At 40.0% G+C, this 22,119-nt stretch overlaps 9 protein-coding genes across 9 annotated transcripts; 2 read left to right on the forward strand and 7 right to left on the reverse strand.

Moving 5' to 3' along the window:
* Positions 1 to 55: 55 nt before the first annotated feature.
* Positions 56 to 1,391, forward strand: BATDEDRAFT_33456 (uncharacterized protein). The gene is made up of 2 exons (XM_006680325.1): positions 56 to 843; positions 950 to 1,391. The coding sequence occupies exons 1-2, from the start codon at positions 114 to 116 to the stop codon at positions 1,231 to 1,233; spliced, it is 1,014 nt and encodes a 337-aa protein (XP_006680388.1). The 5' UTR covers positions 56 to 113; the 3' UTR covers positions 1,234 to 1,391.
* Positions 1,357 to 3,756, reverse strand: BATDEDRAFT_90045 (uncharacterized protein; the record flags this gene model as incomplete). The annotated part of the gene is made up of 6 exons (XM_006680497.1): positions 1,357 to 1,558; positions 1,678 to 1,858; positions 1,954 to 2,204; positions 2,273 to 2,462; positions 2,522 to 2,564; positions 2,667 to 3,756. 6 exons carry the CDS (start codon positions 3,754 to 3,756, stop codon positions 1,442 to 1,444), a joined length of 1,872 nt encoding a protein of 623 aa, XP_006680560.1. The 3' UTR covers positions 1,357 to 1,441.
* A 126-nt stretch (positions 3,757 to 3,882) lies between these two features.
* Positions 3,883 to 4,763, reverse strand: BATDEDRAFT_90046 (uncharacterized protein; the record flags this gene model as incomplete). Its single annotated transcript, XM_006680498.1, has 2 exons — positions 3,883 to 4,313; positions 4,548 to 4,763. The coding sequence occupies 2 exons, from the start codon at positions 4,761 to 4,763 to the stop codon at positions 3,936 to 3,938; spliced, it is 594 nt and encodes a 197-aa protein (XP_006680561.1). The 3' UTR covers positions 3,883 to 3,935.
* Positions 4,764 to 5,247: 484 nt separating this feature from the next.
* On the forward strand, positions 5,248 to 6,631 carry BATDEDRAFT_33457 (uncharacterized protein; the record flags this gene model as incomplete). The annotated part of the gene is made up of 2 exons (XM_006680326.1): positions 5,248 to 6,195; positions 6,265 to 6,631. 2 exons carry the CDS (start codon positions 5,248 to 5,250, stop codon positions 6,526 to 6,528), a joined length of 1,212 nt encoding a protein of 403 aa, XP_006680389.1. The 3' UTR covers positions 6,529 to 6,631.
* A 6-nt stretch (positions 6,632 to 6,637) lies between these two features.
* BATDEDRAFT_35543 (uncharacterized protein) lies at positions 6,638 to 10,117 on the reverse strand (the record flags this gene model as incomplete). The annotated part of the gene is made up of 5 exons (XM_006680350.1): positions 9,754 to 10,117; positions 9,469 to 9,613; positions 9,330 to 9,395; positions 8,058 to 9,240; positions 6,638 to 7,947 (listed from the first exon to the last, which is right to left on the reverse strand). The coding sequence occupies exons 1-5, from the start codon at positions 10,032 to 10,034 to the stop codon at positions 6,638 to 6,640; spliced, it is 2,985 nt and encodes a 994-aa protein (XP_006680413.1). The 5' UTR covers positions 10,035 to 10,117.
* A 205-nt stretch (positions 10,118 to 10,322) lies between these two features.
* On the reverse strand, positions 10,323 to 13,132 carry BATDEDRAFT_90049 (uncharacterized protein; the record flags this gene model as incomplete). The annotated part of the gene is made up of 10 exons (XM_006680499.1): positions 10,323 to 11,308; positions 11,386 to 11,520; positions 11,589 to 11,707; positions 11,793 to 11,838; positions 11,908 to 11,968; positions 12,034 to 12,121; positions 12,200 to 12,298; positions 12,528 to 12,668; positions 12,783 to 12,936; positions 13,011 to 13,132. The coding sequence occupies 10 exons, from the start codon at positions 13,130 to 13,132 to the stop codon at positions 10,366 to 10,368; spliced, it is 1,908 nt and encodes a 635-aa protein (XP_006680562.1). The 3' UTR covers positions 10,323 to 10,365.
* A 932-nt stretch (positions 13,133 to 14,064) lies between these two features.
* Positions 14,065 to 15,794, reverse strand: BATDEDRAFT_12855 (uncharacterized protein; the record flags this gene model as incomplete). The annotated part of the gene is made up of 7 exons (XM_006680205.1): positions 14,065 to 14,149; positions 14,210 to 14,469; positions 14,601 to 14,708; positions 14,783 to 14,884; positions 14,985 to 15,183; positions 15,291 to 15,376; positions 15,729 to 15,794. 7 exons carry the CDS (start codon positions 15,792 to 15,794, stop codon positions 14,065 to 14,067), a joined length of 906 nt encoding a protein of 301 aa, XP_006680268.1.
* Positions 15,795 to 16,146: 352 nt separating this feature from the next.
* On the reverse strand, positions 16,147 to 18,927 carry BATDEDRAFT_90050 (uncharacterized protein; the record flags this gene model as incomplete). The annotated part of the gene is made up of 9 exons (XM_006680500.1): positions 16,147 to 16,931; positions 17,008 to 17,139; positions 17,226 to 17,668; positions 17,737 to 17,881; positions 17,975 to 18,070; positions 18,153 to 18,195; positions 18,277 to 18,314; positions 18,412 to 18,475; positions 18,589 to 18,927. 9 exons carry the CDS (start codon positions 18,925 to 18,927, stop codon positions 16,234 to 16,236), a joined length of 1,998 nt encoding a protein of 665 aa, XP_006680563.1. The 3' UTR covers positions 16,147 to 16,233.
* Positions 18,928 to 19,014: 87 nt separating this feature from the next.
* BATDEDRAFT_90051 (uncharacterized protein) lies at positions 19,015 to 21,948 on the reverse strand (the record flags this gene model as incomplete). Its single annotated transcript, XM_006680501.1, has 4 exons — positions 19,015 to 20,468; positions 20,558 to 20,724; positions 20,811 to 20,975; positions 21,049 to 21,948. 4 exons carry the CDS (start codon positions 21,946 to 21,948, stop codon positions 19,142 to 19,144), a joined length of 2,559 nt encoding a protein of 852 aa, XP_006680564.1. The 3' UTR covers positions 19,015 to 19,141.
* Between the last annotated feature and the right edge of the window lie 171 nt (positions 21,949 to 22,119).

Here is a 22,119-nt window from a genome sequence, read left to right on the forward strand (position 1 = left end):
TAAACGTAAAGCCAACAGCAATGACTTGCAAGTTTAAATCTGTACTTGACTAGAGTTTTATAGAAATAGATTGAATTAGTAAGACTGAATTCTGTGTACAACTTGTTGATGACATGAACAGTTTGGAAAGTAGATTCGAATCATCCACCCTCACCAATGTCAACGTTTCTTCCACTTCTACTCTTCAATCAAATACCATGTCTGGAGTCGACAGCAATCCAAACAGTACAGCTGCTTCACGCATGGAAACTAACAAGTATCTGCTCATTGAACCTGACAAGGAACTGCAGTTTCGTCGTCCCTTCACCAATGTTATCAAACAGGTCTTGGTCATCACCAACAGTCATCCAACAGCTGCCATGGCTTTTAAAGTTCGTACTACCACTCCAAAGCAATACTGTGTTAGACCCAACTCTGGAAGGTTACTTCCTGGTGCTAGCAGTGAAGTGAGTGTGTTACTACAGGCCATGAGAACAGATCCACCTCTGAATTACAGATGTCGAGACAAGTTTCTAGTATTGGCCATTGTGATCAATGACGATGTGATGGCTTTGGAAGGCGATGCTCTGCAACAGAGTTTACTTGCCTTATGGGCTGATGCTGACAGAGCAAAGGCTGCTGTTCATAGTGGTTCTGCTGATGTAGACACTGTCGCAATGGTTGATAATCTTATATATGAACGCAAGCTACGCTGTACATTCTTGCCTGCACTCGATGCTTCAGTTGGTACGGATGCATCACCACCCTTGCCATTACCCTCAAAGACTGTTCAGTCTGGACTGTCTTCTGCTCCTGTCTCCGACTTTCACGATGCTCATGAGCAAACTCCATTGCGTGGTACTGGTATGGAGTCTTTGATATGCTATTGTGTGTATAGTGTCTCATTTCAACTGTTTTTTGTTATACTCTTTCCATGTACAATCCATGCTCAACTCCATCTTGGTCTCAGTCAAACCCACTGCTTCAGTACATTCAACTACCGATCAAGAGCTTGTAGATGCTCGTGAAAAGATTCGATCCTTACAGTCTGCATGTGAGGCATACAAGATCGAGATTGAACGACTCTCTCAGGTTCGATTACGTCGCGCTGAGGCTTCTGGCTCTGGTCTTTCCAACGAACCTTCTGCTATACGTGGTCAAACTAGCATGAAAGCAAAGAACGACACACTTTCGCTCACATTTATCATCATTGCTGTCTTGGTCGCATTTTTGGCTGGTGTATACCTCTTTTGATAGAATGTTCCACGCTCATCTGTTGCATTTCCAACTGTAGATTCGTCTTTGATCTCACATCACTTGCGAGCTTCTCTTCTCAATTCACTCACCACCCTTTATCCAAATCTTGCCATTTTCTTTGATACAAGAAATATATTCGGCTCTTTCCAAAACTTAATATTTCCCTGTTACCACCACCAATTTATCTGTACTTTGAATCAGAATCTTAATTAGAAACAGTCGGATCTACCAGATTGATCGAGTGTGTCTTGTCATCTGTATGCTCAGGAATATCTTGTGGTATCACGATTGGAGTGGGTTGCGTAGTTTGTAGTGCTTCAATCTATATGACCATACATGTAATAAGTGGGAAATGTAGTTGGCATACAACCATGTCAGCACGCATACTCTACATACACCCCAGTTTAAACCAAACAATCAAATCAACCATGGTGTAAATACCTGCTTTAGTGCCATGTCAAGCATCTGCTTTAATTGCAACATCTCTTGTGATCTCTGAGTATCTTGCAATCGCAACATCTGCACTTCTTGACAAAGACTGTGTAGTCTCTTTTGTTGTGTTGTTTGAATGAGTTGTAATCGAAAACTCGGTCCTAGTCGCAGTCGCTCTTTATATCCACGCCTATCAAATATATCGCGTCACAATACATCCCATATGTTAGACAACCACTATTCAGTGAATACATGTTGAATTCAACATTAAGCCAAGCAACTTGCCACAGTGACTGGATTTTGACCACTGCTGTGGTAGCTGGTTGAATTTTTGCATTCAATTCAGCCAGGTAAGCATCAGAAATGTCTGATTCAGGTTTATTGCGATGCCAGCAATCCAACTCAATTCCCTGTTGTCTCAATCGATTGCGTACAATCCATCCACGTGTCCATGCCTGCAATTGAATAATCTGTGGTAAATACCGTTCTTCCTCGGCCTGCATAATGGTATGTATGCATTGTCTTATATCCTTCATCTAATATACCCAACAATTCAAACTGTTATTGTTTAAACACTTTGGATACAACTCGGAATAAATTATACCTGTCGTTGTAGCTTCTCTACTTTTGACGATATGTTGGATATACTCGAAACATTGAGCTTGTATTCCTCTAAAAGACGAGTTTCAGCCTGATGCAGTTCAAACATTTCTGATGAAGAATGCAGCATCTCTGATAAATCTCCAGTGACGTCAAGTACTTGCTTTCTAAGTAAATGGTATTCAAAAGGCATCCTATCAACACGTTGAATGCAATACACTATAAAAACCAATTCAACAACAGTAAAACTCACTGTAATGGGTCGTGAGGACCTTGAATCGGATGTGTGGGCTCAACTAATGCATGGTTTTAAATATAAAAGTATTGTCAGAAACCGAGTCACGTTTGATTCAAGACACAAAATAGATGCAGTATTGATGAAAAAGTACATAGCATACCCGAGGACAAGAACTTTGTAGGAATGGTAGCTGGACTATTGATACCATGCGACGAAATCAAATGAGAATGATCCATATCTGCACGTCGAGAGTCGATAAGATCGCGACTCTTTGGGTTGGTCCATGTTTCATGAGAATGGCCATGTTTTAAAGAAGCATCCCAGTAGTTTTGCTCATCACCATCTTGATACTGTGGTTGAGATATGGGCAGCATGTTTAAAGGAACACTCACTGCTTGTTTTTTAAACGTCTTTACATCTTGTACAATAGTTTGCTGACGACTGTGACCATCCAGAGGTTGTGTGGAATCATGCCCTGTTGTCCAGGCTTGTCGACGCACATCATTCAAGGAGGTTTCTGGTGCATTGTAAGCTAAAGATCGCCCCATTATTGGACCAGCTGGATAGTGTTGAGGATCACGACTCTTGCTTTGATTATGATGCTTTGTGTGTCGATAGGTTGAATCCTGATGAGTCTGATTGGATGGATTAGAGATAGAATACGCTGAGGTAGGCTCAGTTGGGATGTACCTTGGATTGTGTTCCAGAATGGATGAATGGACAGTATCATCATAATGTCGTGTGCGTCCATTGAGATGGTTCAAGGAATAGCCTTGATCCTTGATGCTGCCATCAGAATGTCCGATATCCAGATAGTCAGCGTATCCATTATGATCCACATAACGCAGTCGTGGATCCCAAACATGATGTCCACTCATCCGTTCATCATGGATATCCGTAGTATTGGGGTGCTTACTAAACAGTCCTTGTTGATGGTATCTGGACTGATGCTCATCAAACTGGGACATGCTCGAGTTTCTATCGTAGTAATTATCATATGGTCCTGAAGAGTTGCTACGTCCAGTATCATGACTGTACTCTATCAAACGACCATTTCCATCTAACCTCCGGTTAGTATGTACGGTAGACATCTTGGTAGTTGCATTACTAGCAGAATGACCGCCTTCAACCAGATTGGTTCTTGCAGCGACTGGTGCTGTTGTGACATCTCCAAACAACATCGAAGTACTAATGCGGTCTGTTCCAACTTTTGGTCTAGAGCGGAATACTTCTTCGTAGGTAGGCTGCATAAGTGTTGCAGGCCAAACAGAATCTTCCAATTGAATTCAAAGTCGGACTGAATTGCAATAAAGATTAGAATGATCGTGTATTACAATCTGATTTTACATTTTAGACTAGACGAGTATAAAAACAATACTAAAATATCAACAGTGCATATATTAAACTAGCAGTGGTAATCATAAAAGATTTAAATCTTCAAGGCATTGTTCGTGAGCCAGTTGAGTGAAATGTCCTCCAAATGGTTATCCAGGTCATAGATCTGATTATATAGACTGCGTTTGATTAATCCCATGGCATAAGAGTGACAATCATCATCATGTGTTGCTGGTGTGTTGTTGAGGGGTTTCCAGGTAGTGTTTTGAAGAGTCAATGGAATGACAGCAAAGGTTTGTTTTTTGATGCAAGCAACATCAAGCATGAGAAGAAGAGCACCTCCTTGGAAATGGGCATCAATGTCTGACGCAGCCTTGGCAACTGCAGGCTGGACTGATAGAGTGGATGCAAGTTCATTTCCAGAATATGAGCCTACAATGGCGAGGCCAGTCTGTTTGGCGTAGATCTCAATCTGATGATACAAAGAATAAATATTGTAAATATATTTATCGTCGACAGAAACTGCAAATTCAGGCCAGGATGATGGAAATAGTTTTCAAATAGCAATCATCATGTAAAGAGTTTCAAGGCAATGGTTGAGTATGGAGAACAAGCTCAATCAAACAAGAGTAGAGAAACGATGAACGATTCATGGCAAGACAACTAGATCATGACATGGATTAGAATGATAGTCATGAGCACACACCTGCTCCATGCCAAACTGCATTGAGGGAGAGAGAATCCAGTGCGAGTGAAACATGGGCACTACATCGCTTACAACAACAGACCCATCGGAAGAGCCGTCAGTATTAAGAGAGCCAAGCAAGACACCATAGACTGGATCCATAGAGTATTTTGCAGAATGTAAGAGAATCTTGGCATATGCCTTGTTGGAAATATGGTATGAAGATACTGACACCATGTTGAGTTTGAATTACAGTTGATTCAGTAAAGAAATACTTTTGGATTTGCGCTTTGGTTTGGAATAAAAAATATTGACTAGATTTGGAAATGAACTTGAACTCTTACAGCACAACACTCGTACAAAAACTATGATGTTTGACAGTGTAGATTCACTCTGTAATCTAACGATTAAATTCTCAATTACTTACAGATACGCTTGTGTTTTAATCAAGAACAAGGAATTTAGATACACGTTTGTTGTTTCCATATCAATCCTCAGAAGATGATCCAAATTGATGATTAGACTGATGATCCAACTGATGATTAAATTGATGATCATTCAATGAGATGAGTTGTATTTTACACAAATCTGATAGGAATATAGAGAACAACCACTATTATTAGCAATAGATTTGACTATTGGTGGCTGGACTCTACCACTGCCACCTGAAACTCGTCGCTTTCGATTTCCAACAAACTTGTTCATCATCATGTCAGGATGGATGGAACTCGTTGCTTGTATTGCTCTGCCTTATTTCATTCCTAAAATATATCGATTCATAACCAACCGCAACCAGAAACTATCAACTCGACGTCCTAAACCTTACACTCTCAGTGACCAATGTTCCAGCATTTGGCTACTTTTACTATCAGGCTTGTTTATCTTGATAGCTTTCTATGGTAGACAGACCGACCTTCTTACTGTATTGCGTATCCATGACAAATCTGCACCACATGAAATGCGTAACCAGTTTCGTTCTTACATGGCTTCTACGTATCCACCATGGCCTGAAACATCCTCATTACCCGATTCTACCAAGGCTACCGTCAAAGCCATTCATGAACTCTACGACGATCTTCGTTCATCTGATGCAAAACGACTCTACTACACAAAATATGGTCCCTCTGTAGCTCGTACTTGCACATGGTGTAGAGACGGTGAAGACTATCTCTTTGGTGCATCCTCTGCTATCATGGCCCAATATGCCACCTTTTTCTTTTTGTTTGGATGTGGTACTATCGTATGGCGTAAACACTCTTCTCGTACTGTCGCTGCAACTGCCATTGGGTGTATGGCTTGTTTCGATATCTACGTCTTGTACCTTTCGTCTGATCTTGTTTTTCCGAGACAAGATACTTCCATCCCCATCCTATCAGATTCACAGTTTAATCAAATGCACGCTTTGAGATATGTAATATTCGCTGGCTTGGCATTGACAGCAGGTTTGATGAATGCTTCGGATGAATGGACTGATCGCGAAATCTTGATCGAGTTGGTTCAAAAAACCTCATTTAATTATGCAAGAGGTGATGCTACTGCCATGGCCATGCACACCGCTTTAAGCGACGATGAACTGAGAAAACTATTTGTACAGTACTTTGCTTTTCAAGCCAAAACAGACCATTTGGGTACCCATGCACCCGTGAGCCGAAAAGATGCCCAATTTAAAGTAAGTGGTGTGGATTGTCTTTAACATCATATTCTACAATGTACTGATGGATCTGCTGATTGAGAATAGAAGGACACTCTCAAGGGATTTGGCGTATCTCGAGTCATTCATGAACGTGACACCATACGATCCTTTATGCAACTGGCAGTCAATGAATCTTTTCTATCAAGTATAGATCTACTTCCTGAAGTAGACAACGCTGCTTTAAACAAGTCTGGACAGGCTCCAACTATACCATTCGATAGTCCCCCACCCAACACATCTCATCAGGTCGAGGAAATAGTAAAACCCTTTGTAGCTGCAGAAAACCCAGATGAAAAAAAGCGGAAATAAACCTGGCTTGACACAATCAAAAAGCCAATGCTTAAAATAGTCTAGACAATCCATTTTTACATCTAATACAACAGGCTTTACAAATAAAAAAAATCAATTCAACAAGAATTTATTTGGTAATATCCAGCGTTCGCTTTTTGGATTTTTTTCCAGTGGATAATTTACCATTTGCAGTGTCGGGTGTAATGGGGAGATCTGACGACTTGCTTGGAGTGACTGCAGAAGATTTGGCAATTTTGGAAGGGACTGGCTTCGATAGAGGTGTTCCAGCAACAGTGGATACGCTACCATTGGCTTTTGATCTATGCTTGACTGAGGCCATATCAGGACTCATTTTTTCGTTTATAAAAACCGGGCTGCTTTTGAAAGAATCTTGAGATGCCATCGCAGTTCCATTCGCCAGGGACTTGATCACAGGTATATCTCGTGTCTTGGTACAGGTAATCCACAGATTGGAAAAAAATGTATCCAAGAAAGATACATTGTCCAATTCGATCAACTCCACATCAGCAACTTCAGCGATAGGTTGTTCACTAGATGCTTTTTCAGTTACAAGACTGGTATCCATTCCGTTGGTAAGATCAGCAGGTATACGACGAGCAAGTAATTGGTCCATAAAGGGCTCAACAAGCCTTGATGGAGCAGCAACAATATGAGAAGGTGCTTCAAGGAATCCGAGAGCATGAATAACAGATTTGGTGGAGAGGGCAGAATTCTCATCCAAATCTTCCGCATTGGAAACTACTTTGCTAGACATAATTGGCTTATTAGAGCGCCGTTGAGTTTCTTCCGAATCCAAACCATTATAAACAGAATTTCCATAAATACTGGTAAATAGAGATTGCTCGATATGATGTGCTTCTGCTGCTGCAATTTTGTGCTGAGCGTCAGCCATTGCAGCATTCTTGATAAATGTTTGGAATCGAAACTTGGAATCCAGATAAACAATATGTGATCCATTAGCGTTTGGTGAAAATACTACACCATGGCATTTTGAAGACATTTTATATGCAAATTCCGGAACTGGAGAGTAAGGTGAAAACATGCCAAGCTGAACATCACAATTTTCATCAAGATCTTGAGCTAGAATCAAAAACTGTGATGAACAAGGATCTGCCAAGAGCTGTAGTACTTTGGCACGCAAACTCCATAACACAGTAGTGGTGGCCACATTCCACACATGCATGCATGACTGAGTAGCAGCCACAAGGATGGGATGACCTTTGACAAAGGACAGCTTTGTAACAGTCTCAAATGCAGGTGGATATGCAAGAGACATTTGATGAGTGCTGGTAAATGGATCCCACAATGTAACAATAGATCCAAAAGCTACGGCCATCACACATCCATCTTCGGAAAAGGCAATTTCTTGAGGTACAAACGATTTATAAAATCCAGTTGATCTGCATATCCAGGTTGCTGTAAAAGTCAATAGTTTAATCAAAAGCCATCCACAGCATAAACTTAATTAGAATCTGATTTGACAAGGTAGATACAAAAATAGGCGGTAAATGATAGAAACTACTTACGAGTTTCCTGATCATTAGTAGGCTCAACGAATTCCCAAATCTTGAATAGCTTATCCTCTCCAGCAGTAACAGCCAACAAAGGTTGTCCGAAAACACGGGGTTGGAAGCGTAAGCTGGTAACGATACGATCGTGCGGCGAGTCCACACGAGTATTGGCTACAAACTCACGACTGTCCAGATTGTATCTCCAAAACCTCAAATACGTTTCAGTAGCAAATACACGGTCGTCACGAAAATCTACGGTTGCCATCCATTCACCATCATCAGAAAACTGAACGTGATGAACATGTGGTCGAAGAATCTCACGGTCTTCAATTCGAGTAATTCTGTTTCTTGGCGATACATCCACTTCTGCAGTGCTTTGTTCAAGAGAAGCGTTATAGAATTGAATGGATCCAGGAGAGCCGTTTAAAACAATACTCGAACTTCGTGGGTCAACGACAAGTCCTGCTGTCATTGGATACATTTTGAGATTGATGTTGGCAGATCTGACTCCTGAAATAGCTTGCTTGGTACTCATATCTGATGCAGAGACAATTTTTACACAATTATTCCTGTGTCCAATGGCATAAAGCATCTGATCACTGCTGATACCAATCGATAAAATCTCTGATCCCATTCTAGGAAGAAACTGCTTGTTTCCGGTTTCAAGCTGCCATAATACTAACACAGCTTCGTCACCACCAGAAATAAGTACTGTGCCATCTGGGGTAAAAGCAAGATCATTAACTTGATGTGCATGCCAATGCAGTAGAGACGAAACAGCCTCTTGGCCTTCAAGTATGTTGAAGCAATACCACAATCTAATGCAACCACGTATATCACCAATAGCAACAAATGGTTGAGCTGGGTTCACAGCCATGGATACAATCTTGTTAGGCACATTGAAACTACGAACACTGAGACGCTTGCTATTATGATCCACTAAATGAAACGCATTTGTTGTGGCTACAACCAGTACTGTGGTTTCTAAAGCCAGATCAATGCAAATGATTTTTCCCTTTTTGGAATCAAACAACACATTAACAGTCTTGCTTTCAAGATTAATCCTGACCACTGTACTATGCTCATGCACCTGTGACCGACCCGACTTTTCATGGCTTTCATGAGCCACTAAAAACACTTCGTATTGCAACAATGGATTGATTATGATTTGTGATATTTCTAACTTGGTGGTCCATGTCTAAATTGAATATAAAAAAATGTGTTAGGTTTGCGATTTGAAATTAAACGATTGCATTATTTTAGATGCACGTATTAGACAAACGATACCTTGATCAATGTACCAGTAGAGTGATCCCAAAGAGCAATCACACCATCAGCATATGCAGCAAAAACCTAAAAATACAATCAAAATGTTAGACCAGTATATACGTGAATGGTGTCTACATAATAGCTATGGACAGTATACCTGAGTTGGATGATGAGGATCAATCGCAACACATACAACGCTACTTGATTCATCCGCCGTATGTGCAAGTTTAAGAGTTCTTACAACTAGACCAGTTGAAACGGCAAACATTTTGACATCGGATCCATTTCCAACAAAAAAGCACCTAGAATAAAAGTGGGGTTGTATGCATACAGATAAGTCTAACCGAAATAAACTATTGGGTAGTGACGCCAATGAACGCATACAATAGGCAATGGAATAAATCATGTTACTCGATTAAATACATGCACATTAGTAGCCTACCTTGAATTTTTTGAAAAAATAGTTTTGCAATTACTCAAACGACCACCAGTACTAGGAATCAATTTCCACAAACCCAAACCATCGTCAGTGTTGTTTGGCTCAGTCTTGACAGACGATTGAGGAGTAGTGGTTTTTTTTTCTTTACGACCCTTTTTGGACAATTTGGAATGATTTACTGGAGTAGAATCTGCATGACTCTCGCCTGCAGGAGTCGCTGTTAAATCCTGCGATTCCTTTTGTTGCGACTGCAGTCGAACTTCAGCAGGTTGCTTTTTTGCCATCAATCAAAGGATTGTTTGAAACTATAAACTTTTCAGTCAGATATGATATTATAACACCAAACAAACGTTTGGATTGAATGGAGATTATTTTCTGTTCAAGACTGGTTGAATTTGTCGATTATCGCCAAGACGAACAGCTTTAATTTCAAAGAAAAATTATTTTTTTTCCAAGATTATGTCGCGTGAAAAAGTGAAGTGTTCCACGTGATGCTGTTCACGTTGATGCAGTTTGCACAACAATGGCAGCATTAATGCTCATGTGTTTGAAGACAGCATACATATATTTTTAAAAACATACATTTCAATCATCTTTTATGAAAAATCAATCGATTTACTCTGGTAAAACAGTGATGATTTGAGATCCAAATTTGCCAGAACAGACAGATTTGTGTACCGATACAACTAGTGGTGGCTGATGGGAATGTGGGGAACCAGTGCCATCTCTATGTCCAACCAATCCAGAAAACTCTACATCTACAAGAGAAAAAAGTCCCATCGAGCTCGAGTATTTGATTGCCACGGGATCTGGAAGACATTGCTTGCTGGTTTCAACACGAGCAAGGATTTTATATTGTCGGGGAATCTCTTCTGTCGAGGCATCTGCTTGCTGCGCGTAGTCTCCGTGTACTGCTTCCCACTCTGGATCTGACAACTGCCAAAATATGCAACGCAGATCCAGATCCCACACACCAGCAGGCTTTGTTTGAACAGCACCAATTTCACCACCATCTTGAATGGAAGCCATAATGGTGAGTTCCTGGGGCGGCAAGCGCTTCAATAAATCCGAGTTGAACTCATAGTTGATTAAAAGCGATGCCTGTTTCTCTTCGCATTTCCATATGGGCTTGACAATAATGGGTGAAAACTGCTCTGGAGACTCGGTCCAGACTTGATATTTAAAAAGCTGCACATTGCTATGAACCTGCTCTGCTAGTTTTTCTAGATTCAAATCATACTCATTTCCAATAGAAGATGATAGTGAAACGTATTCCTCATTGGGCACAATTTGTAATAGACTATCAAAGTTGCGGATGAGGATTTTACAGAATTTACTGTCATTATTAAGCTGCAAAAGTGGATCGAGAAGTTGAATGGAAATCTCTCCCGTGATCAGAATCTTGTCTACCATGCCATTCACTTGCAGAATATTCAAGGTTTCGCAAACAATCACGTCGGCTTTAGCTGGCGTAGCCTCATGCGGTGCTGGAGGAGCAGCTGTGGAATGTGATCTGCTTACTGCAGCATTGCTGTCGTATGAAGACTGAATTCGTCCTCTCATGTTGATAAATTAATATTTTAAATCATTAACTCACGGCAATAGTTTAAAAATAAATCAAGACACAAGGCATACCTAATTGAACCTCCGGTAGCACTACCAGGCGCCTGAAGCTTGGAAGTTAAATTGGCAATCGCACTTTGCGTATCTGAAATGTTTTCTTTAATAACGTGCTCTTGAATTGCCACATGAATTTTTGGCTGTATTCGACTAAACTCCAAGACGACCATCAGCCAAACAGCGTGTATCATAGCAACATTGTGTGTATTATTAATTACCTTGCAGATTCATCATGAAAATCATCAGCTTCGCTACCATTGGGAAAATTGGATGCAAACAAATCAACAGTTTCTGGTCGAATAGAAAATCCATTCTCATCAACAACTGGCACAGGCGGCTATGAACCCATTCAAAACACATATCAACGTCATGTTTACAAACAATATCTCAACAACTTGAATGCAGTCAATAGATTTTCTTACAGTTGGCTCGACAACATTATTGATACCAGATGCAACCGATACAGTCCTACTACAATAGTTTAATGTCAGTCTCAACTACATGTATTGTCACGCAACCTTGATATAAAATGCTTACTGATCACTCTGTCGTAGCTCTGAATGGCTCGCAGAGGCTACCCGAGAGGTTTGTACATCAACTAAAAAGTGCAATTAGCTCAACACAAAAAATTGATACCACCATTCAAATAAGCTCGAATCTCACCAAACATTGTTCCTTTGGTTGCACAAAAATTTTGAATCTCGTTTTCAACACTATAGTCGTCACATGCAACAATAAGTATTCCGTTCACCTAATGAAATATTATAAATTCAGTTGAATGAGTTGTCTGGAAAATGGAAATATCAATAAAAAATAAAACCATTCGTACTCCAGCCAAAGTCTCTGCAATCATTTCTTCCTGTTGAGCAAACAAGGACAGATTTTTCTTGATTAGCTCGATGCGCTCTCGATCCATTTGTTCAAATTTCTGTTGATAAAGCGTTATTTTTTGTAAATACAACAACTATATTTGAAATGATGATGTAACCATGATTCAAACCTGGAATAGCCTTTTAGCTTCAGTTTCCCACTGGTTCTTTGCAGACTCGAGAGTGCTCATCATGTCCAGCAACTTTTTGTCAACTGATAGATATGGAAATAGACAAGAGTGATTCAGATTAATATTAAAACGACATTGCAAAAGCATTAATATGGACTTTAGCATTCAGCTTGCCTTGAGATGTAGCTTTTTTCTTTGACTTGGCATCATACTTTTCCACCTTGACAATCTTGTCGGCGTAATCCTTGGTGAGTTTAACAAAATCGCTTTCATAATTTGCACTAAGAGCACTCAGGCTCTAAAATATCACGGCAAACATCAAATAAAACATTATGATGACTAGATTCATACTATAACAAATATAAATGCGATTCAACTTTTCAGAATTACTGAAAGCCTGACTCGGACCTACCTGCTTCACTTTTGACCATTCTGCATCCTGATCCTTATCACAGCGAGTACGGAATGTGTATTCCAGTTTTAAAATTTCCTTGGCTAGATTAGACCTTGCATTAGCCACAACACTGGTGGCATGAAGGATTTCGCCCCATAGCGTGCCAAGTGTTCTATAAAGTACAGCAATACGAAATTTAGTCAAAGCAGTGAATGAACAATGAAATAGGTTTGATTGTCCGCTTACCCAATATAATCGGGATCAATCTTGTCATTGAATGTTCGCTTGGACAGTCTCGATAGATCGGCAGAATATCGCTCCTCGATTGCAGCTCTAAAGCAGATATAGCAATGATCAGTCTGTTGCATTCCAAATGCCAAGATATTTCAGCAGAATAGAAGCCAAAAAGCTTGCCTTTCCTTGAAAAACGCTGCAATCTCCTCATCAAGAGCGACTCCTTTTTTAAGTCGCTTAAGCACTACATCCACGCTATTCCGAGGAGAGCCAAACTAAAGAACATGTTGAGTATATTGGCCAGTTTAAATGAGAGGAAACAAGGGCCATGCAACTAGAATGGCTGCAAGTGGCAGTTACTCGTTGCAGTCTTCAATGAAATGGGTTCATCACTGGTTTCAAATAGCTAGTTTGCTATGATTACAAATCGTTGCTGATTATGAGTCTACTTACATTGAAGGATTCCAGAAAACTCATTCCGATATTCAACTATGCCTGAACTGTTGTCGAATGCCAAACAGCTGTTGGATTTACAGTAAAGAATTTATAGAATATACGGCCGTATTCCGTAAAATGAAACAACGTGCCAAAATACATGACAGTCATGAAACGAATGTCAGTTTACTGAACAGAATTGAACTCTTTGGTTAACTGGTTTTTGTGCTCATTCACATTACCGTCAATTCTGCACTTGTTTAATCTTCAAACATTGCGATTGGCATTATAGTTGCATTCATGAAATGTGCAATCGTTGTCTTGAACTAGAACGCGACCGTATTTACAATACATCAATGAGTTTGGCTCTGAGCATCATATAGTGAATGTTGTGTCTATACATCTCATTCTGTAGTAGGAAACCTAAACATTTGATCATTATTTCAAGGAAATCAATACAAGTGTTTCATTTTACGTGAATACGATTGTAAATACTCGCACCATCTTGCATGGTTTTAAAAACTCATAATATCAATTCTTTCAAACACAATCTTTTGTCAGACTGAATGACTATACATCTCATATTTTAAAATATGCTACTAGAAAGATGTGTTTATTACAAATTGTAATATCATGGGCGGATTGATGCCATGTACTCGGGAGTAGTGGCTTCATAATCCTGAAGAAAAATTCTGTCCTGGTGCTTTTGTAAGTAGCTAAAAACAATTATTGTTAGCAACTATTCAAACAGTGTCTGAAATATACTCGCAACTTACGCCAACACTTGAGCAAAGTGGTCCTTGAGAATATTAATGGCATCCTGATCCATACTAGAGTGTGCAACCAAAGCAGGAAGTTGAGTGAATATACGAAGCAGATGCTCAGGACCATAGATCTGTGACATTGGAACGCCTGGCATTCGCTTCAAAATATCTACATATTGTTGGCGCTCAAACCGATAGAGAAGAATATTTCCAAGCGCCGCATCAAAATATCGCTTGAGTCCTTCGACAACTTCTTTAAAAGACAAATCTAGCTCTCTATACAAATGGATGGCATACAAGAAACATCCCAGATAAATCGTAGAATATGTCAGTTTGATGTATATACAGAAACTGTCACGAGCTAGACAATCAAATGCATAAAGTAAACCAGAACTGTTTCAACAAAAACTTGCCTTTCGCGACTGCCTTTGGATTTTATTGTTTTGCGAATGGTATCCAAAAACTCGTCAAGTATATTTGCGACTGTAATTTTTCGAGGAAGAGGAACAAGCTACAAATAATCGTAAAATGAGTCTTTTGAAAGTGTGTTGTATAGTCAGCAATCAAAAGGCATCAATAATCCACCTTGAGTGATTTGGTAATCAACTCCCAATCTTCTACAAGCTGAGTCTTGAGAGGGTCAGGAATTGGAATGCGGATTTCTGGTCTTTTCATATATATCTCTTCCTAACAATCATAATGAAACAAATCCATTGGGAGTCATTGTCAATCCAACTATAACAAAGAGTAAATCCAAGATTTTGAAATATAAAGGCTCAACTCGTACCTTTTCAACAATCGAATCTCTGCGACGCTTTTTTAGTTGAGATGAAGAGCCTGTATCAGTTACTGATGTCGGTGAAGGTTTCTGTGCCGATTTGGCTGCATTTTTTTTGGTGGCCTGGGAAAATCGGAGTTCTGCCTGGCGCTGAAGACCATCAGCATCATTTTTAAGTACTCGGCTGGGTGGAACCCATTCATCCCATCTGCATATGAATATTGGATAGAACGGACAAGATATAGAGATACGTGAATAGCATTAGCAATGCACATTCATAGATTTCATGTTGGTCCACTATACTAGACAACTTACGATGCCTTCCATCCCCGGTAATGAATCAGATAATGAGGTCCGTCTGGAAATCCTTCCTTATCGGTAAACAGCTCTGCAGCAAGAACCTATTGAATAAAATAAATATATTCATTAAAAATCATAATCAGAAACAAATAGATTGTTGGTCAATGATGTACTCGTCACAATACGAATTCTAAACAATTATTGAATGGCAATATCAAGATGGACAGTAATTTTCAATATTGACTAGCTCATGTAGATGCTAGCTTACAATATAATCAGCACTATTCATACAAATGAAACTGGACTGCTATTTAGGTCAGCACATCCGTCAAAACAAAAGTTGATGAAATTGCCTTGTGGTTCTATTGTGGATTGACGAACTATCAGCTATATTTTTTCAAGGAGAGGATTGCGATACAAAGTATAAAAGTGCATGACAGCTGTATTGTGTACCTTGGCTTCATAAAGCAATGGTCCATGGAAACAAAGTACTGCTTCACCAGCTTCAAAGTCTAGCATTTCTGACCAAATGACTGGATAATCTGAAAGGTCAGATTCGATAGATTCAACTTTTTCTAGCGCATGACTGTTCACCGCCGTATTCACGCAGAATGAATACTAAATAAGAGTCGGGATAATAAACTGCCAGTCTCATGAAATGATGAATGTCAATGTAGTGGACAATATTGTCTGTTAAACTCTTTAGTTGACTGGTTATTTTTAGTGATTGGCATTATAGTTGCATTCATGAGATGTGCAATCGTTGTCTTGAACTAGAACGCGACCGTATTTACAATACATCAATGAGTTTGGTTCTGAGCATCATATAGTGAATGTTGTGTCTATACATCTCATTCTGTAGTAGGAAACCTAAACATTTGATCATTATTTATTCCAAAACAAAATAAGGGAAATTAATGCAAGATAGATACAAATGCTCCATTATGTGGATACTGTTTTAATAGCCATATGCAGCATTCATCTGTGCGACATCGGACGCATCTACTGATTGTCCAATAATAGAATCTACCACATCCTCAGTCTCAATGTCATGCTGCTTCATTTGCTGCTGTGTGGGTACAAGAAACTTTCTCCGTTTAAAGTCGTTGGATGCAATAGATGTGTGGGCTGCCGAATCCTTGTCAGATTTGTCAGATTCAGCGACCGACACCGCTGTTTCCGAGTCAGGAAATGAATGCTTGGTAGATGATCGTGATACTGTCAGACCCGGTGACGTAGAGCGGGACAAACCATCAGACTTTGAAGTGACTGTATTTTGAGGGCTAACAAGCCCCAACTGGCTAACACACGCACTGATGGACGACTGATACGGTCGAATACTTGCACCGTTAGATGGATATGACTTTTCCAGTAGTTTAGATGGTAATGACTGGCTAGACAAAGCAGAAGCAGTCTTGAAGGGAGAAGTGGATGGTTTTTTTGCAAAAATCGATTCAGTAGGCACAGCTAGCTGCTGCGCTTGACTTATATGACTAGGCTCAACCAATTTAATCAACTTATCCAATCGTGTAATCTCAGTCTTGCATTCCTCGAGTAGTTTTTTGTCTGCCAACAATGATTCGGCTTGGATGCTGCTATTAACGCTCGACATGAATTGATCGAGCTCATCAACCTCTTCCGTATTTTGACTCGCCGCTAAATAATCATGTTGCATTTAATTACGCGTATTGAGCAATGAACATATTATATTGTTCAAATAGCAGAAACACACCTTGATCTGCTTTTTCAATAAGCTTTTGTAGTCTATCCATCTCTTTCAGCGTATCAAGACGCTTTTCCTGTAGACTCTCAAAGGTCTCTACTTTTTCTTGATGCTCAGCTTGTTTTGTTTTTGAATGGCCGGCTATATAATTCGACATTGAAGAAAAAAGTCAGTACAAAATGATTGTATTGCAGATTGTCAAACCCCGAGTGTTTAAATATACAAACCTTTGGATGTTCGATCGTAAAAGGAATCGTCAGCATCATCGTCATCCCCATAAAGTTCCTTTCTACGATTCTTTAGCCTCTGATTGGTTTCTGCACCACTGCCGCGCAGCAAACCATACTTGTCCAACCTAAAGCATGCTTCCAGGGCAGCATCATGCTCAGCAGACCTTTTCTTGCTGCCATGACCTACACCAATCAATTTTCCAAATCCGGTTTCTACAGGCAACTCAATACGTGCAACGTATCCACGAGTCACACCATGTCCCTCTTCCTCATGCTGGTATTCCAAGTCAGCACCACGCGAATCAAACCATACTCGTAATGCTTTCCGTGGATCTGAATAATAAAATGCATTGGGATCAATTGTTGATCGATCCACTGCAGACATATCAACTTCTTGCCCAGCCAGTTCGTCCCCATCATACGCATCTTCGGCAAATCCCCTGAAAATTCAAGTGCATGACAATCAGTCAACGTGTGTAAATACTGTATGGAAAGTATTAACCCTTACCATGTAACTTCTTCTCTGCTCGCTTCAATGACAGCCTCTTCAGGCTTTTTTAGTTTTAGACTTTTTTTAAACTCGATTTCCTGGTAAACAGGTTTAGGTCCCATAAGAATATAGATACGAGAGCTCTGCCCAAATCGAATCATATCTAAGGACATTGTCAAATAAATCAATATTAGCCAACTTTATCACGATAGTTTGAAGTATAGCCCTCAAGTATATTTGTTCCTAGACAACCTACCTCCAACACAAAGCTGTCTGTAATCATGCTTTGGAAGAAGTGTCTTGTTGAGGTATGTGCCATGACTACTACCCAGATCATAAATCTGTACAGTCCCTGTTAAAGTATTTATAACGAGTTTAGTCTGTAGTACACCATTTGAACTGATATACAAAAAGTGACAATCGCAAGTACACACCATCTTCCTTGAATTGAATGATTGCATGGTAACGAGATATACTCTACAACAGAAATTAACATTAGAAATATTGAACAATAGAAATGAATTGGTTGACTGAATGCAAAATTGGATTGTTACTGACCTGATGCTCAAGACCGACATCACAAATTGGCAATCGACCTATTCAAGTTTTGGAAATGCAGTATTAGTTTGTAGCAATGCATTATAATATTTGGATATCTTTTATATTAGCTTTTGACCAAGAACAGTATCATACCAACAACGATATACTCTTGACGAAACAGCTGAGTTTGTTCGACAATGGTTCCATTTTTAATGACCTAAAGGACAAAGCAATAGAATTTCTATTAGGAATAAAATATTCAATAGCCCAGTATCTCTACCAGAGTAGAAATCCGATATTCTTATTTACAGCAAACAGCTGGTTACAAACCTCGAAAAAGTAATCCTCTGATGGTGATTTGGACCATTCAGGCACTTTGTAAGGAAGCGGAGGTGGTTGAGGAGCTGATGCAGAACACACAGATTTAGAAACTGCCATGGGTTCCTTGGTTGATACTATAGATGATGCCTGTATATTGGGTGCTGGAGTGGAGGTTGATGCAAGTGGTTTTTGAGGTGGTTGCATGGAATGGCCGGATGAATTGACTGGCAAGCAAGGCTTACAGGGTGAAGCAACATCTGGACGACGATTAGGACTCTGTGATGTGCGAGGACCTGGCACTGCAAATCCGGCCGATGTGGAGTTTGCCGATGGTTGCTGCGAAGCCATCGATGCTTGTGTTCAATTGAATAGCAAAAGATAACGATTAAGCCAAAGCATATCAAGAGTCTTGTTCATTCTATTGCACTACACATTCACTATTCATCCATCTTTATTGTAGACTTTCCATTCACAATTCATTCAATTCGTTGTCATGACTTGCTTCTGTGATGCTCGTCAGATTCACGATGAATAAGCTCTACAACAGAATCAATCCTACTTGTTACTCTGCAATACAATGACAATCATCCATCTTACTCTTTTGGTTCTTAATCGATTCTTTTTGTGAGTGTTTATGCTCTGAATCTGAACCTGGACTTGAATCTGAATCTGGGCGATTTACATTAAACAGTTTACGACGATTTGCCGTACCATTATCTAGTATCAATGAGTTGGATTGTCTTGGATGGAATCCAGACAGATAACTGTGAAATGTGGAGGGTGCGAGTGGAGGCAGTTGTGCTAATGTAGGAATTCCATCAACAGGAGAATCGAATCGATTGCATTCTTCAAATGACAGAAACGCATCGTCAAGACTGGCAGTCGAGTCAATTTGAATTTGTTTGTAGTTTTCATGATATGGATTGATGGACAGCAACTCAGGATCACGACCAGCAAACTGCGGTTTTTCTTTTCGATTGGTCATGTTTCTTGTGCTCAACTGGACTGCTTCTTGGATCGAATGGTTGGTCTGATACGATCCTGCTAAATGGGATTGAAATGGTACATTGACTTCTCGCGCCATATCCTTTTTGGTTTTTATTGGCTTCATATGCTCGAGTTTGCCATGATGCGATTCGTTGTCAATTGCTGATCCATCTTGCCCCAATCTATCATTGGATCGATCATGCATTCCCGTTTTAGGTGGATGCCATCTGCGTCGAGATTCATTGCGCTCTGCAGTCTGCACGTATTTTCTCAAGTAACTGTAGTCAGACTGCGTATCTGCATAAATTTCTGCAAGCGACATACAGATGTACTTGAATACAAATGATAGTCGACGAATCATTCTAGTCTGTGGAGCAATTGCTGCTGGGTGATTGAGAAGATGCTGAATATTAGGATTGGGTTCACGAGCCCGACAATTGCCTATGACTTCTCGTGCTAGCAAGCCGTGAGGTTGCGATCGATACTGCTGATATATTTCTGTCAAGGCTACAATAGATGCTGCACGGATTTTCCATGTATCGTTTTGTGATGTCAATCTTACTTCATGGGTTTTATCTATGCTATTTGTATCTTGATTTGAAGCTAAAAGTGGATTGCTGGCTTGATGATTGGCATGATCAGTGCAAGATGTTTCGGTCTGTAGCATATCATTTGCCAATCCAATCTCTGTGTAGTACAGCAAACCATCTTCTATTGCAGTGCGACGAATGGCTGATGATTCTGATGAACATGCAATATTTCCTAAACAAAGAACTCCAAGAAATTGCCATTGCCAATTGTACACTTGCAATTCTTTAACAAACCGAATAAACATCAAGCATACTTCTAGCTTGAGCATTCCTGCTGATGCCAAGATACGAATAAACTTCCGTCCAATATGCCTAAAATTTAATATCAATACACAATCGTATAGGGTTGAAGCAACTGTGTCAACACATCAATGCTCTCATTTCAAATGTATTCACGTTACCATTGTCTTTTATGACTTAAATCAGACATGATGCTCTGAAACGATTCGTATAAAGTGGATAGATTTTCAGGAACAACCGTTCTGACAATTTGAGATAGCAGCGAAATACCGACTGGAAACGCCATGACCTCTTCCTTTTCTTCACCCATTGAGATAATATAATGCACCTAAATCATCCAAACAAGTCATGAGTATATTGACAAATAGATTGGCAGAGCCTTCAACTTTGATGACATTTGATCAACACACGTACGCTGTCTTGAATGTCACCAATGAGCTGTATGATATAGGGATTTTCCGATCGTACGAGTTCAAGATCTTCAAGAAGCAAATAGAATGACTGATCCATAGCACTAATCAGCTCAACATGACACACATCGCGTGCATACTCTATCCGATGCATTGTCAGCAAAAGACACTATCAAACATAACAAAAATCAAAGTTGGCATTATATCGAAACACATCAATTCATAGTTGAATTTCATCTCACACTTAGTATTCGCTCCAAATGGTCATCCACTAAAACCTGCGTATCAAGTACATTTTCCACCAGCTCTGACACACTGCGGTCATAATTTACTCTTTTTAACGCAGCTTGATTGTTTGTTGGATTGGCTAACGAGCCCCCTCTGGGTACATCTGTGCTTTTGTGTTGAATAGGGTTTGACATGGAATGATGCTTATTCAGTTCGGCTGCAATAGAAATCCCTCCCGAAACTGCTCTATGCCGTCGTCGACCATCTATTGTATGACGTAATACGTGGACCAACTCAATCCACAGGTGTTGTAAGCAGATAGTCTCCTCCATATGGGTCGAAAGAATGTTGGTATCTAAAGACTCCATCAAGAGATCCATGGCTCGATCACGAATGTGTCTAGTACGACACTGAGAAAGCATAAGAACAGACAGCCGAGCTTCAGACGCGAACTGTGTGGTTTTGGAGGCAGACGAGTTTGAATTGCCAATGAACTTGGAATCATGATGGGGTTTGAAGACTGGATCAATGATGGGCGAGCTAAACACTGCAGATAGGGTAGATGGATGTGAATTGGCGAGAGCAGCCTGGCCAAGCGATTTGAGGGGCTTTTGGCGATGTGCTCCAGCTGCTTTAGTGAATACACCAGTTGACGCGGAATCAAGCACCGGATAGATACTGGACCGAACCATGTCTTTTCTAAAAGGATCATGGATGATGCTGGCTAATACAAGATGCTCTAGACGTGCTAAAATGTCACAAGCTGTTGCTTGACAAGTTTGACGCTGTGCTACTGTTTGGCTCGAATTGTACATGTTTACAAGCTGAGCTACCGATGATGGAACTGTTACTCTGATTTGAGACGGCAATACTTTTCTGGATGTAATCTGCGCTAGCGTTTTGGGGATGGGCATTGTCGATGCATTGACAGATTGGTTCTTTTTTAAATTTGTATTCTGAGTTATAGGCTTTCTTTTATCTGCCCCATGCTGATTTGGCTTTTTTGCAGCAGCCATAGACTGCATAGCCCAAGCATGCTGAACAAGAACAGTAACATGTCCCATTGGTTTGAAATTAAAAATCTA

Source organism: Batrachochytrium dendrobatidis (assembly GCF_000203795.2).
Source record: "Batrachochytrium dendrobatidis JAM81 unplaced genomic scaffold BATDEscaffold_9, whole genome shotgun sequence".
Lineage (NCBI taxonomy): Eukaryota > Fungi > Chytridiomycota > Chytridiomycetes > Rhizophydiales > Batrachochytrium > Batrachochytrium dendrobatidis.

Bases quoted from the DNA above. Each gene is read 5' to 3' on its own strand.
- BATDEDRAFT_33456 (XM_006680325.1), top strand. From the start codon at position 114: ATGAACAGTTTGGAAAGTAGATTCGAATCATCCACCCTCACCAATGTC. The intron at 844-949 runs GTATGGAGTCTT...TCTTGGTCTCAG, and splicing joins AACTCCATTGCGTGGTACTG to TCAAACCCACTGCTTCAGTA.